This window comes from Perna viridis, chromosome 4 (genome assembly GCF_037379345.1).
Source record: "Perna viridis isolate PV_CMFRI_1.1 ecotype Kerala chromosome 4, ASM3737934v1, whole genome shotgun sequence".
Classification (NCBI taxonomy): domain Eukaryota; kingdom Metazoa; phylum Mollusca; class Bivalvia; order Mytilida; family Mytilidae; genus Perna; species Perna viridis.
This window is the reverse complement of record NC_142448.1, coordinates 8,610,674-8,623,838: the sequence shown is the minus strand read 5'-3', so window position 1 is coordinate 8,623,838 and position 13,165 is coordinate 8,610,674. Positions and strand designations below refer to the sequence as shown.

Sequence of the window (13,165 nt, the reverse complement as noted above, 5' to 3'; positions counted from 1 at the left end):
AATTTCAAACCATACAACAGTTTTGCAGAACATATTTCATAGATTATACACACAATATACGGAGATAATGTAGAATGAGTTTATTTGATGCAATATATAACAATAAAACCTCTTTCTTATTATTGTCTCAATTCCCTTTGCATTTTGACAAACAACGATCACAGCTCTAAAATTTAAATAAAAGGGAGATCTGAGAAGTTGATCCATCAATATTTCAAAATAAATGTCTGTATGTGTTACATATATTTGTTCATTATAGACCGTATGTAGGATATACCTCATTCTACTTGAATTCTAAATGCATTTCATACAAACTAAGATAAGTGTAAACTCAAAAATGGTATCAAGAACTGCGTGTAACTGTAAGATGTGATCTGAACAGAGTTCTGTTTAATATTCATTTAAAACAATGTTTCAGAAATATTATTTCACTGTGAAAGCCGTTACTTCAGCTGGTACGGTTGAGTCATATTCTGATGGAGTAATGGTTGTTGACACCGGAACTAAACTATCAGGAATCTCAATACACGACGGTCCCGTTTGCACTTGTACGTAGAAACATGTTATGTTTACATTGTACGGAAGATGATGAAGTTGTTTCTTGATTTGAATTTGCTGATTATTTAATAAATCATCAAATTATATTGTTTTTTTTTGTTTGCATCGACTCGTTGAATCTGAAAAATGCTTAGTATCAAAGTATAGAACAAGAGATAAATAGTTTACAGATTGACATTAATCAGATAACTTTATGTCAGAAGTCATTGATTAACTCATCTTTTAATATTCCCATTAGAAAGCTCCATGAGACCTTATCAGTTAAACTTCTGTGCAATAAAATTTAACCAGCCATTCTGGTTCGAGATTTATCTATAATTTTAATGTCAATAGTATTAAGATAAATTTATAATTACTATAGATTATACATAATTACAGTAACGGTATTCCACTCCGAAAACACACACACACTAATATATACAAACAATATACCAATATGAATTTAAAAATGTCCATGAATAATGTTAGTTTAACTGGTAACATCTCCCGTCATTTCATTGTAGATGAAACAAGTCTAAATGAAAGTCATCATACAAATGTAAGTATAATAATCAAATTTTAAGACTTATTAATTAACTTTCAAGCCGACAAAGATTACTGCTTCAGAAGTTCATGATACACGATTTGGTGTTTGCACCCGTTTGGTTTGCACACAGCAATGCTTACACCAATGAGCAATCAATAAAGCTTTGATGCTTTAATAACTGTAATAAAGTTTTAAATATTATGTGTATTGTGACAATTTGGTTGTAGGATATTTTGAAGGACTGTCTACAAGATATTGATTACCAAACCTCAACGACTACGTTGTTTGCTAAATGGGATATTCCAACAGCTTTACACGATGTTATCAGAAGTTCCTGGATATCTGTAGATATACGATCACCCGTTGGAGGTTAGGGAAATAACACTATATGCATGCACGCAATGTTTATGGTTGAATTGAATAAATATATGGCATACTTTCATACATGTTGTACATTTGCAAAATAGTGCGCCCTATATTTAAATTAACTTGTTTATGTAAAGCAATTTCTTTAGCAGTATTAATAGACGTTTCATTATAGCTCATACATTTACCATACATTTTATACCTATTGACTTATTGCTAATACACAGACCAAAATTAACATGAAAATTTGAAACTGGCTTGAAATAATATGACCCACACTATGTTCATATAAACATGCATACCCTAAATTGTTTTACACAGACTACTGGAGTACTTTTATTGAGTATGGATACATTGGAAGTCATCAAGTAGCAGTACTGGGGAATTTAGATCTTCAGCCGGGAAGAACTTACAGGTTTAATATAAAATTATGTGCTGACAATCTTTGCTTTCCTCCATTGAGAAGTGATGGTGTTACAGTAGTACCTACTGCCCCAGTTACAGGCTATATCGAAGTTCAACTAGATAAGTCGAAGGTAAAACTGATCAATATAACAACTTGGCAATTCAACAGAAACAGTGGTTTGATATTGTTCAGGAGTATGTTCTGTATTATATACCATTTTAACTCCAAAAAGCGCACAATAATAAACACTATCGATAGTTTGAACTATTTGTGTATTCTGAATTTAATTAATGAGTATTGTGCTACGTATACAAAAATTATCTTTTGTGTTATAGGCAAATTTGTTGTTTTTTTTATTTTATCTTACGATTGATCAAGAGATTGCCTGACGAAAGTGTTTCCATGGGTCGAACTGATTCCACTTTAACTATGTTAACACTAAAGCACCCGGCTTTTACGTATCAAATCTACCTTTGTATCTTGTTTTATTTTGTTTGATTTAATTATTTTTAAGTAACCAATGTCCTAGTAGTTTATATTGTAGATGACAGTCCTTACAAAACAAATGTATGACCCTGATATAGAAGACAGAACGGAAGCCAAAGAAGCTATCGACTTTTATGAATGGGCAATTGTCGACGGTTCAAGAGAAGCGGGTGTTTATAAAAAGTGGGAAAGGGTTTTAACAGTTCAAAGGATAAATAATACTCATGTGAGTTATTCTAATTTTAGATTTCCGTGTCATCAAAATATTTACTTTTCTGTAAAATCATTTTCTGTATCAACGGTGTATTTTCTTTTTTATTGTAATGGATAAGAGAGTGTGTCAAGCACTCGATAGTATTTCTGTCCAGCTTTGATTGAAGATTGAACACACGACTGTAAAATAAATGAAATGTCTGACATTTGAAAAAAAAATTACCCAACCACAAAAAAAGAAATAATACAAAACTTGGTATTTAGGTAAAATTTGACATCATCCTCGAAGATGATATAGATTTTGCAAAGTGTAAAAGAATTGCTTTACGAGGATACAATAAGGCTAGCGTATGGAGTGAAGTTCAGACAGAAATAAAGAAATGTCGCATAAAAGATGAGCATAGCCAGATCATCCCAAGGGCAGTAATTGACGCTATTGGAAGAACTGGTAGGTACAATATTTATGCTTAATTTACATTTATAATGTGTTGACAAGTTCATGTCAGCTATATTACTTCTGTCAATGAACCTATATGCGGTATAACATTTGGTAAGATAAAGAATAGAAACAATTTAATAGAATTTATATTTTTCTAGTAAAATGTATACAGTATTAACAATTGTGAAATGAGATGAAATGGCTTAGGAAAAAAAAAAACTACAAAATAAAAAAACCCTAAAAGGAAAATGCAATTAGATAAGCCACCTTGAGCTGATGGATGGTTTGGTTGTGTTTGACCATTGATCAAATGCACTAGTTAAAAAGAGCCTGTCCGGACATTATCTATTCACTTATTTTTCTAAGTCACATTTGTTGGTACAAAGCGCATTTCAAATCATAAAAACGATACTTAAAGATATCCTTATGGATATTCGAGATGACAAAGATATTATTAAAATCATAACAAAATACTTAAAGATATTCTTTGGAGAAGACAATTATATCTTTCGTGGAATTCTTTTATGACATACATTTTCCTGTATCTCACACACAAACAATTTGAGGATAGTTGTAAGGAAGGAAATATGTCTAATTCAGCAACAAAATTGGCCAAATTGGGTGAAAGCCAGTTGAAAATTGAAAATGAACAATACATTGAATATTTTTCTTTATGAATTCGATAATTTATATAAACGTAGGAAATGTGATATGATTGCCAATAAAACAATCCTCAACCAAATGCCAGGCATTGAACGATTTGTTTGATTTAAAACTTAGTTTTAATTGTATAATTTTTTTAATAAGAAGAAGGATCATTAAAGGATGTTTTGTTAGAACCTAACACACCATGGAATTTACCAGATGTAGACTATATACCAACTAGAAACGTATTATCAGCTGTGTGGCCATCTTTACGCCATGATTCATATCAGTGGGGTGTTTTAGAAGTTCGACCAAATGATGCTTTGACATTTTACAGAAACTACACTGATCTTGTTATCACCGATTCTTGCTCTCATCCAGATATCATCAAATGTGGTCATACAGGTAAATTGTTTTTATTAGAGTCATATTGTGGACCACAAATGTAAAATATTACCATAACTATCACAGATCAAGATTACACATATAGAGTGCTACCAGAGGAATCATCTAGCGTGTTCAACTATTATCAATGTAGTCATAAAAGTAAAATGATACCAGAAAAATTATCAAATTAGATTATTCTGGTAAAATGAAACAGCCAAATGAAGCCAATATTGAGAAATATTCCTGATAGTATCATCAAATTTGTTCTTTTGGCTGTATAAGTATTAATGTAATAAGCATTGTACGAGACCATATAAACATAATGGTATAAGCGAATCACCAAATGTGTTAATGGAGGTACAACTTTTTTATGTTAATTGGAGTGGTTTAGAAAACTGACATGTCTGATAATGAGGATATGTTATATAATTATGATAGGTGTTTCACAAAAGTGAAAATACAAACAAACCTCACATTTAAGGACCTGAATGATATACAAATTTTAATGAAACTATCAAAACAAACCACTCACATTTCAAAGCCTTATTCCAAATATTGCTACTTGCTATAATTCTTCGAAATTATTTTTACTATAAGCCAATAAAGCTGTAAGATTGTTACTACATTTAACTTACGCCTGAAATGTGAAATTCAATAACATCTGATTTGACGAAATATTATACTTTAAAATTTAAGAACACAGGTATATCAATGTACATTTCAATGATTCTCACGAACTTATACATGGAAAACGATACGCTGTATGTGTCCATGCTGAAAGAAAGGAAATTCAACATGAAAAATGGACAGAAATATTAGATGCTGTATCGACCTGCAGTGATGGTGTAGTAGTAGACCTTACAGCTCCAATTGGAGGAAATGTTTGGGTGGGAACAAATAAGGAATTTTTATATCAGGTAAATAGCTTATTAGCAAAATTCATACTAACCGAAACAGGCAGGACTAGCGATAAATAAATTAGATGTCATTACATCGAATAATGAAACTTAAAACACATAACAAAAACAGAGAAAATATAATATATTAAATAGCTTAATATTAAATCCCATGGCACCAAACAAAGGCAGAGTCTGACGCAAGATTACACAAATATCATTTTTTCTATTAAAAAGTTGATTCCATACAAAGGTTCAAAGATAGGTATTTGGTCTATATGAGTATTAATATTTTAGATGCTCATTTATGACACAGTGAATGTAATGTTCCAATATATGTCGAAGCTCCAGTCATAGATTGTTATTATGTTCCTGTGTACATTTTAAATTTCTTATAACATATAACATACATTATAATGATGTCACAAAAGTGCACAATGCACGAATTTACCAGACATGAAATCGTCATTAATTTAAAATATCAAAATATGATAAAGTAGGATAGGGAACATGAACACTTTGGAGTGATGAGACCTTTCTAGAAGACTTTGAGCCTTAATCTGTTTAATGTCGTATCAATGTCGTACTCTATTCAAAAGCATCCCATCAGCACTAACACTTGTCTTAATAACAAAAACCGTAAAGTATTTTCTATTTTAAAACGATGTCATTTTTGTCACAGACATCCTCGTCAGATATTTACGTTACATGGGATTCCTTTATTGATGTTGAAGAAGAAGGGCATTCGATGCACTCATCCGGGATATCCCATTACTTGGTCTCTGTTGGTTAGTATCGTTTTACAAAGAAATAAAGATAATAAGCAAAAATTACATTGAATATTTACTCCTTGAAACTCGTGTACAGCATATCGAAATTTGCAATAAATATGATTGGTATTTTTACCAATAAATCTTATTAGTAAGCTTTTATAAGCGTACACACATTTTATTATTGTATCTGTGTTTGTTTTTGTTTTGTTCATGTTTTGTTTGCTTAGTTGCTTTTACAATAAACATGTATAAGGAAAACGACACAGACGAAGACGAAATATTGTGTTGGGTTTATCAACTATTTCTTAATGTCATTTGTTTTAACTTTATTATGTAATTCAGTATTTCAGTGTTAATTGCATTTCATTTTAGAACTAAAAAGCTAACCTCCAAAAGAAAACCCAACAAAACAAAAACGATAAATGAAAAAAGAAACGCACATATGCATGATTTGTTCGATATTTAAATTACAATACAAACTTCAACATTGTATTGATTAGATTATTGATAATATTATTTTATCTTGTTTGAAGGTTCTGTTAAAGATGGAGTTGATGTTATTGACAAACGAAATGTTGGCGTTACCAATCACGTGTCTTTTCACGGCCTAACCTTGCAAGAAGGACATACATATTTCGTTTCTGTATCAGGTAAGTTTATTTTAACTGACTATTAAAAGAAAACAAATATAACATAAAACTAATTCCGCTGCCCTGTTTTAAAGTTATAGCAATGAAAAATGTACATCTCTGTCTAAACTTATTTATTTCTGATCAGTAGTTGTTTTTATATTTACGTAAATATTTATTAGTTTAATAACCATACAATTGTATTAAATGTTGTTGAATTTTATCATCAGGTGTTGATTTCATCAACCGAACGACAAAAGTTCATGCCAATCCCGTAACAATAGATACAACACCCCCAGTAGTTTCATCAGAATCTATATATATTGGTGGCAGAATTTTAACTAATTTAAGCCAGATAGAGATTTGGTAAATATAATTGAAGTAGAATGGCCTGATTGTAATTACTTAGAAATAATAAGTTCAAACGTATTTTGTTATATGGGACAATATATGAATTTTCTACTCAATACAAATTATATATACATACATTAAAACGTGACTTCATAAGGTACAAGAACGTGCGGAAAACTCTGCATTTTTTTGTCATAGATTTTCTGAAAAGTTCCATATTAAAGAGTGTTCAAATCTATTTTGGTTCCATAAGATAGCCAAATGATACTTTTGAAAAGATCCGCTCTCTATTTGATATACAAAGGTCATTCAGAAAAGTGGTATACATCTTATCAAATAAAGCCACATTTACACGAAGGAATTAAAATCGAAATAGTAATTGTTCTGAACAGATCACAGTTCAGACATATTGCTGAACACATTAACTGTATAAGAATTATAATTTACGTTGCCCGTGGTGCTTTTGCATCAATCCGACCACATGTTTTATGTAAACAAAGTAGATTTTTTTGGTAAATAACTTATTTCTATTTCTGTTATTAGGTGGCTTTATAGGTCTATGTAAAATGTAAAATGATCATTCCAATCTTTCGGCTCTTAGGAGATAATTCACGCAAAAAATTAAATGATTTCTACTGTATTTTAGTGTTATTTACAGGTTTATCTCCGTTTATTTGGAATTCTTCAGTGCATTTAAATAATTGATATCTCTTATGAACAAGGATTATATGAAAAAAACACGTTTTAACCTCTGGTCAGTATAACGTTTTAAACCAAATATTAAAAATAAAAAAATTCTAGGATTTCCAACCATGAATCACATTTCGCATGATTCTTAGCTGGAGCACTAGTTAAGTACACTAAAATACCTTTTCACACCCGATATCAAAGTTTTCAGTACGTGCGTTTAATTTATTATTGTTATTGAAAGTTACCCGAAATATTTATAGTGATTGGTAGTTTGAATTCATTATTAAAGTTATTAATAAATATATGAAATGTGTTTGAGATTTTACAAGAATTGAGTTCTACAGCCACTTAAAGATGATCCGAATAACATTGCACTTATGTATTCATTGTTTGAAATATACTAGTTAAAGTTACGTACAAAATGCTTAATACTACTTGTCTACCTAGTTGTTCCTTTTTCATATGAAATTCATTTCCTCCTTTTTTGTAGTTGGAAAAATATATTCTTTGATATTGAAAGTGGTATCGACCATTACATGGTTGGATTAGGTTCATTATCCGGTCAGGATGATCAAATAAAATTTTCTAGAACCGGCCAGGAATGTGGCAACTTGAAACCAGACCATAATCATCAAATGATAGAAGGCCACCCTTATTTTGTTACTGTGAAGGTAATTCATGATTCATAAACAATAGTATGTCAACGGCGAATTGAATTAAACAATCATTACTTTTTTTGTTCACATCAACGGTTTCATGTTAGAACCAATACCAAACGAAATATTGTTTTATATGAATAAACATATAAAGAATATAAATATACACATCTAAAATATTCATGTGCTAATCAATTTGTATCCTCAATGTAAAACTGCGGAAGATAATTAATTATCGTATAAATCATAATGCATGATTATCATATGACATTACATCAACACTACGTCCATTTCATATACGTAACGAATGCTGTTATGTTGATGGATGTACAACAGAGAACTTTCTACTTGTTTGAATATTACATGACAATTTTTTGTTGTGTTTAGGCATACAACATGGCCGGACTTTCCACCAGTAAATCATCCCTAGCTAATATTTACGACATTTCACCCCCTGTTGCCGGACATGTGTATGATGGGAAATCAGACGCAGTCTCGCCTCACTCTAAAGACATTGATTACCAAACAGATATGAGTCAACTATCCATTTACTGGGAAGGATTTTATGATCCCCATTCAGTTATAAAGTGCTACCGCGTTTATATTGGAACTTGTTCTGGATGTTATGATATCATTAATGAACAAATTGTAGGTGCTCATACATGTAAGTATTTCAATCCCGCAATTGCATCTCATATTGACTTTGGATATGTGAATACATTGATCTTGAAAGTCAAGCTACGACCAAAATTAAACAAAAAAAGAATTCTTTTATCTCAAATAGGGTTGGAATGCATCAACTCATTGACTTTGATATTTCAAATGCGACCAAATGCAACTGAAGAACACACACGTGAATGCAATCGTTCTTCGTGAGTTAAGAAAGATACTTGTTAGATAGTAACCTCATATAAAAGTGTGATAAAAGCCAAAGGTTATTGTGAGCACAGATTCACAATTGATTTTCAATATATTTTTGTTCAGATTTTACCTGGTCAAATGTCGCCCTGGAGGCTGGTCGTACATATTATTCTACAGTAACAGCATGTAACACTGGAAATATGTGTACATCTGTGACATCAGACGGTGTAACCATTGACAACAGCCCTCCTGTACCAGGTGTTGTTCAAGATGGCTCTGCTGATTATGATATCGAATTTCTGTCAGTTAGGTAAATAAGCTTCTATTCAATTTTATTCAGAGTACAAGATATATTTCATAATGTGTTATATATGTGACTACCTTCGTTGTTTTGGCTAATATCATTTCATTTTTGATCAGATGTATTTTGAACTATGTTTCACAGATGTAATTTCAAACAAGCGGTATTTCATGTCTTATTTAGTTATTTATGTCTTAATATCTTTCCAGGAATTACATTTCAATTAAATGGTTTGGATTTAATGATGCACAGTCTGATATAGATTACATTGTTGTTCGGGTTGGTACGTCTCCGGGATCAGCTGATATTTACCCCCCACATATTATCAGTGAAACAGATATGGTGATTATAACAGATTTGCCAGCACCTCTACCACCTGGAAGACGTATTTATAGCACCGTCCGTGTTTACAACAAAGCAGGTACTTCTTGATATATTGATAAAATCATCTATGCATACCATAATACAGAACACCTCAAAACAAAAACAGTAAAACTAACGAAAGTTTTTATCAAAATGTCATGTACTTGCAGCTACCAATTTTGTCTTGATTCGATGACAAAATCTATTAGAAGATTTATTTCTTATTTCGCTTTTAAAATTAAATTAAAGTTTGAATTTCTGAAAGGTAGGGATAAAGGAGGATGTTATATGAGGCAATGTAACCTGTAAGATGACGTAGTTTATTTTATTGATATATTTAAAAAAAAAATCATAATGCCTTCTACAATTTCAAATGAATTAGGATTTATTTTTCAAACTATTATCAGTACGAAAACAAAGTATAGATATTAACTTTCTGGCAGACTGAAAGGCTATCAGTGCTTTTAAGGTCATGGGTTTAGCTTGCATTGATTATCATTATGAGACTAGCATTTGACCTGTAAGACAAGTCAGAAGAAGAAAAAATATATAGACTATGAAAGGGCCTTTGATCATTGTGGATCGTTACGGTATATCCATCGGTACCATGGGAACCAATTTGTCATAGTTTTCCTTTCCTCTTTCGTCTACCCTGAACTTGACTTTTTATAAGCAATTCGGCGGGTTTTTTCTAGAAAAGCAGAGGACACTTACCCTACCGGTGCACCTGGTCCATGCTACCAGATTTTAGTGGAGTCTTAGTTGCTCCTTTAATTTTGTTACTTGATATGTATTACTTTTGTTAATTTATGTTCTTTGTTGTGTGTGTTTGTTTTCCATGTCTTGTCTGTTCACTCGATTACTCTTTCATCGTAAAGACATAGATTTGGTGCCCCTTTTGTGGGTTTCCGTAGAGGAATCGATTCAGTGAAAATTTTAATAGATTCGAAAGATCTTCTGGAAACCCTAAATGCTAGATTATTTTCAGAATATAATAGCATGCGCGGTTGAAAACGAAACTCAGAAACATGAGGCATCGTTGTTACTCCAAAAAAGAAAAGAAAATAAGACGATAAACCTAGAACAAAAACGTAGTACTTGGAACGTAATTCCTCATTTTTTGTAAAAATATCATCTTTTAAATATACCGAAGGTGTTGTATAAATCCTGGAATTTTCTTTCTACAACATTTTGTCTAGTGGGTTGGACGTGATTTTCAGAAAGCGGTCGACATTCTGATGGGAATAAATTGTGCTCCGCTACTCACTGACCAATCCTTCTGTCTTATGATGCTGACTAACTATCTTAAGATCTGACCTATAGAAAGAAACATCGCTCGTGAACCCCGGACGTGAACAAATCGGTAGAAGAGCAGAGAACTTTTACCTTATCGGTGCACCTTTTGCGTGCTCCAAGTTTTATATGGAGTCCAGGCTGCTCAATGAATTTTATTTCATTGTGTGTGTTATTTTGGTTGTTTTATATCCTTTGTTGTGTGTGTTTTCCCAGTCTTGGAATATAATTATTTGATTTTGAAGCTTGGTTCTCCTGATTGTTCTTTAAGTAAATATGTGTCTCTACTGTAATGTTTTTTATGCTTAAAATTAATAAACCAAAGAAAAATAAGGTTAGCTTAATGTTGTAATGTAAATTTAATTCAGTTTATGTTTTCAGAAAAGTTAACCTTCTCTTAGCTTCATATTTATGACCTCAGGTTTATACACAGAATCTACATCAAATGGATTTCTTGTTGATGTGTCACCCCCAGATGTTTTGGAGCCACCAAAATTATCACGTGATATTGGCTCATTAACTGAGGACACATCTGTCTTAAGATCGGCAATTAGATTCCAATGGGATGTTGAAGATAAACAGTCATCTATACTCCGGCAATATATATCGTTTGTATCACACCAAAATGGAGAGTTCAATTCATCGTCAGTGATGGTAATTGTTTTCCTTAGTACATTTGCTGTAATAATGTTATACAATATAAAAATAACTAAAACGGTATTCAACTACAGCCATTCCCGTAATTGACATGAATACAAAACAAAATTATCATTGTCATTGGTAATTTAGATAAATAATGAGACGATTCAATGGATAACACAATATGCTATATGTCACATTATTTTAGATAAATGGAATACTCAGAGAATATACGCTGACTGATTTAGAGTTACAAGACGGAGGAACCTACTACTTCAAACTGATAGTTTGTAACGGAGCTAAGATATGTACAGAGACAGAGTCTGATGGAGTATTGATAGATACAACCCCACCTACGTCAGGTAAACTATTTAAAAACGAACAAGATCGGATAGTTGATATCACAATATACTTCTAACAACAATATAAAGGGATATACAGTGAATATTCGTTTAAATTTGTATTTTCTATTACAGTGTCTTACAGCGTCTTTTTATGCCTGCTAGAGTTGAAAACTTGCATTTGTTACAAATGTAATCTGGATTAAAAGTCGTTACTTTCGAGGTTAAAAATTCTAATAGAAAAACATGCATTTTTTATCATTTTGTTTCAAGGTATGTTTGCTATTGGTACTTATCACGCTGCTGAACTCACAAGACATACAGAAGGATGGATGACTTGGTCTGACTATAGACTGAACTTATCCTGGGTTGGATTTTCTGATCTTCATACTGGTATAGACAAATACTATGTTTCTGTTGGAAGTCAGTTCATGGGGAATGATTTAAACAAGGTATGATACACATATTGGTATAGAAAAATACTGTTTATCTGCTGGGACATTACGTGGAAAATGACTCTAACAGGATATGATATACACACTAGTTTAGAGAAATTCTATGGAACATCGTGATTACTAACTCATTACACAAATATAAGACTACTACAGTACACGTTCACTCATATGCACAAATATTATTTATCACTCAAAGCACACTCACTCACATTTCCTAGGAATACGTTGACTTATCATTGCACACGTTTCATACAAAAATATAAAAACACTTGCAGTTTCTCCTTTTGTTTATATGTTGCATGTTGGATTAAGGAGAATATGATATATAATTGAGTGAATTTTCTGGTCTGTTTATTTGTTGTTTCAGCTCATTTTTGACCTTACATTAAAGTGGGATTTTTAAGGCATTATAAAACTAATGTAATCCCATCGCAGACGTGCACCTGTCCTCACCTTGGATTTTATTACTTTTGTTGCCGGGTCTTTCAGAACTTACTTGTGGGTGTGTTTATACTTATGAAAGACGTTTTGTTAATCTCTGTTAGTATTAACTTTTTTTAAAGAGTATACGATGGTGTATTTGTTGCTTTTTTACCATATCTGTTCCTTTTTCGATTACTTCTTGTTATCGCCGAAACGTATAACTAGAATTTTTAATATTAGTTGTTTACATATTTTATTTAAATAACACAGATTTTGCATATGTAATAAAATCATTGTTTTCTGTAAACTATCTTTCCAAGGGCAATGATATTTTAGCAGTACAGAAAACTTGCGTCACTTCCGCCCAAGTTTTAAAAATGAAATGAGACTTATTCACTTTATTGGTGACATCATAGTCGGTTTATGTAACGTTTGTCAGTTGAAATTGCCATTTTTTCAGCACGAGAT

At 31.7% G+C, this 13,165-nt stretch overlaps 1 protein-coding gene across 1 annotated transcript in view; it reads left to right on the top strand.

Annotated features, from left to right (window-relative positions):
- LOC148618739 (uncharacterized) overlaps positions 1-13,165 on the top strand; it is a 33,035-nt gene that overhangs the window by 8,199 nt on the left and 11,671 nt on the right. Inside the window, 18 exon segments of the mRNA XM_088577918.1 lie at positions 419-548; positions 1,062-1,096; positions 1,312-1,453; positions 1,772-1,986; positions 2,401-2,568; positions 2,820-3,003; positions 3,802-4,044; positions 4,723-4,943; positions 5,605-5,710; positions 6,229-6,345; positions 6,555-6,690; positions 7,856-8,036; positions 8,409-8,685; positions 9,006-9,192; positions 9,393-9,604; positions 11,261-11,493; positions 11,687-11,840; positions 12,093-12,271. Of these exon segments, the coding sequence (XP_088434044.1) occupies positions 419-548; positions 1,062-1,096; positions 1,312-1,453; positions 1,772-1,986; positions 2,401-2,568; positions 2,820-3,003; positions 3,802-4,044; positions 4,723-4,943; positions 5,605-5,710; positions 6,229-6,345; positions 6,555-6,690; positions 7,856-8,036; positions 8,409-8,685; positions 9,006-9,192; positions 9,393-9,604; positions 11,261-11,493; positions 11,687-11,840; positions 12,093-12,271 (3,120 nt within the window).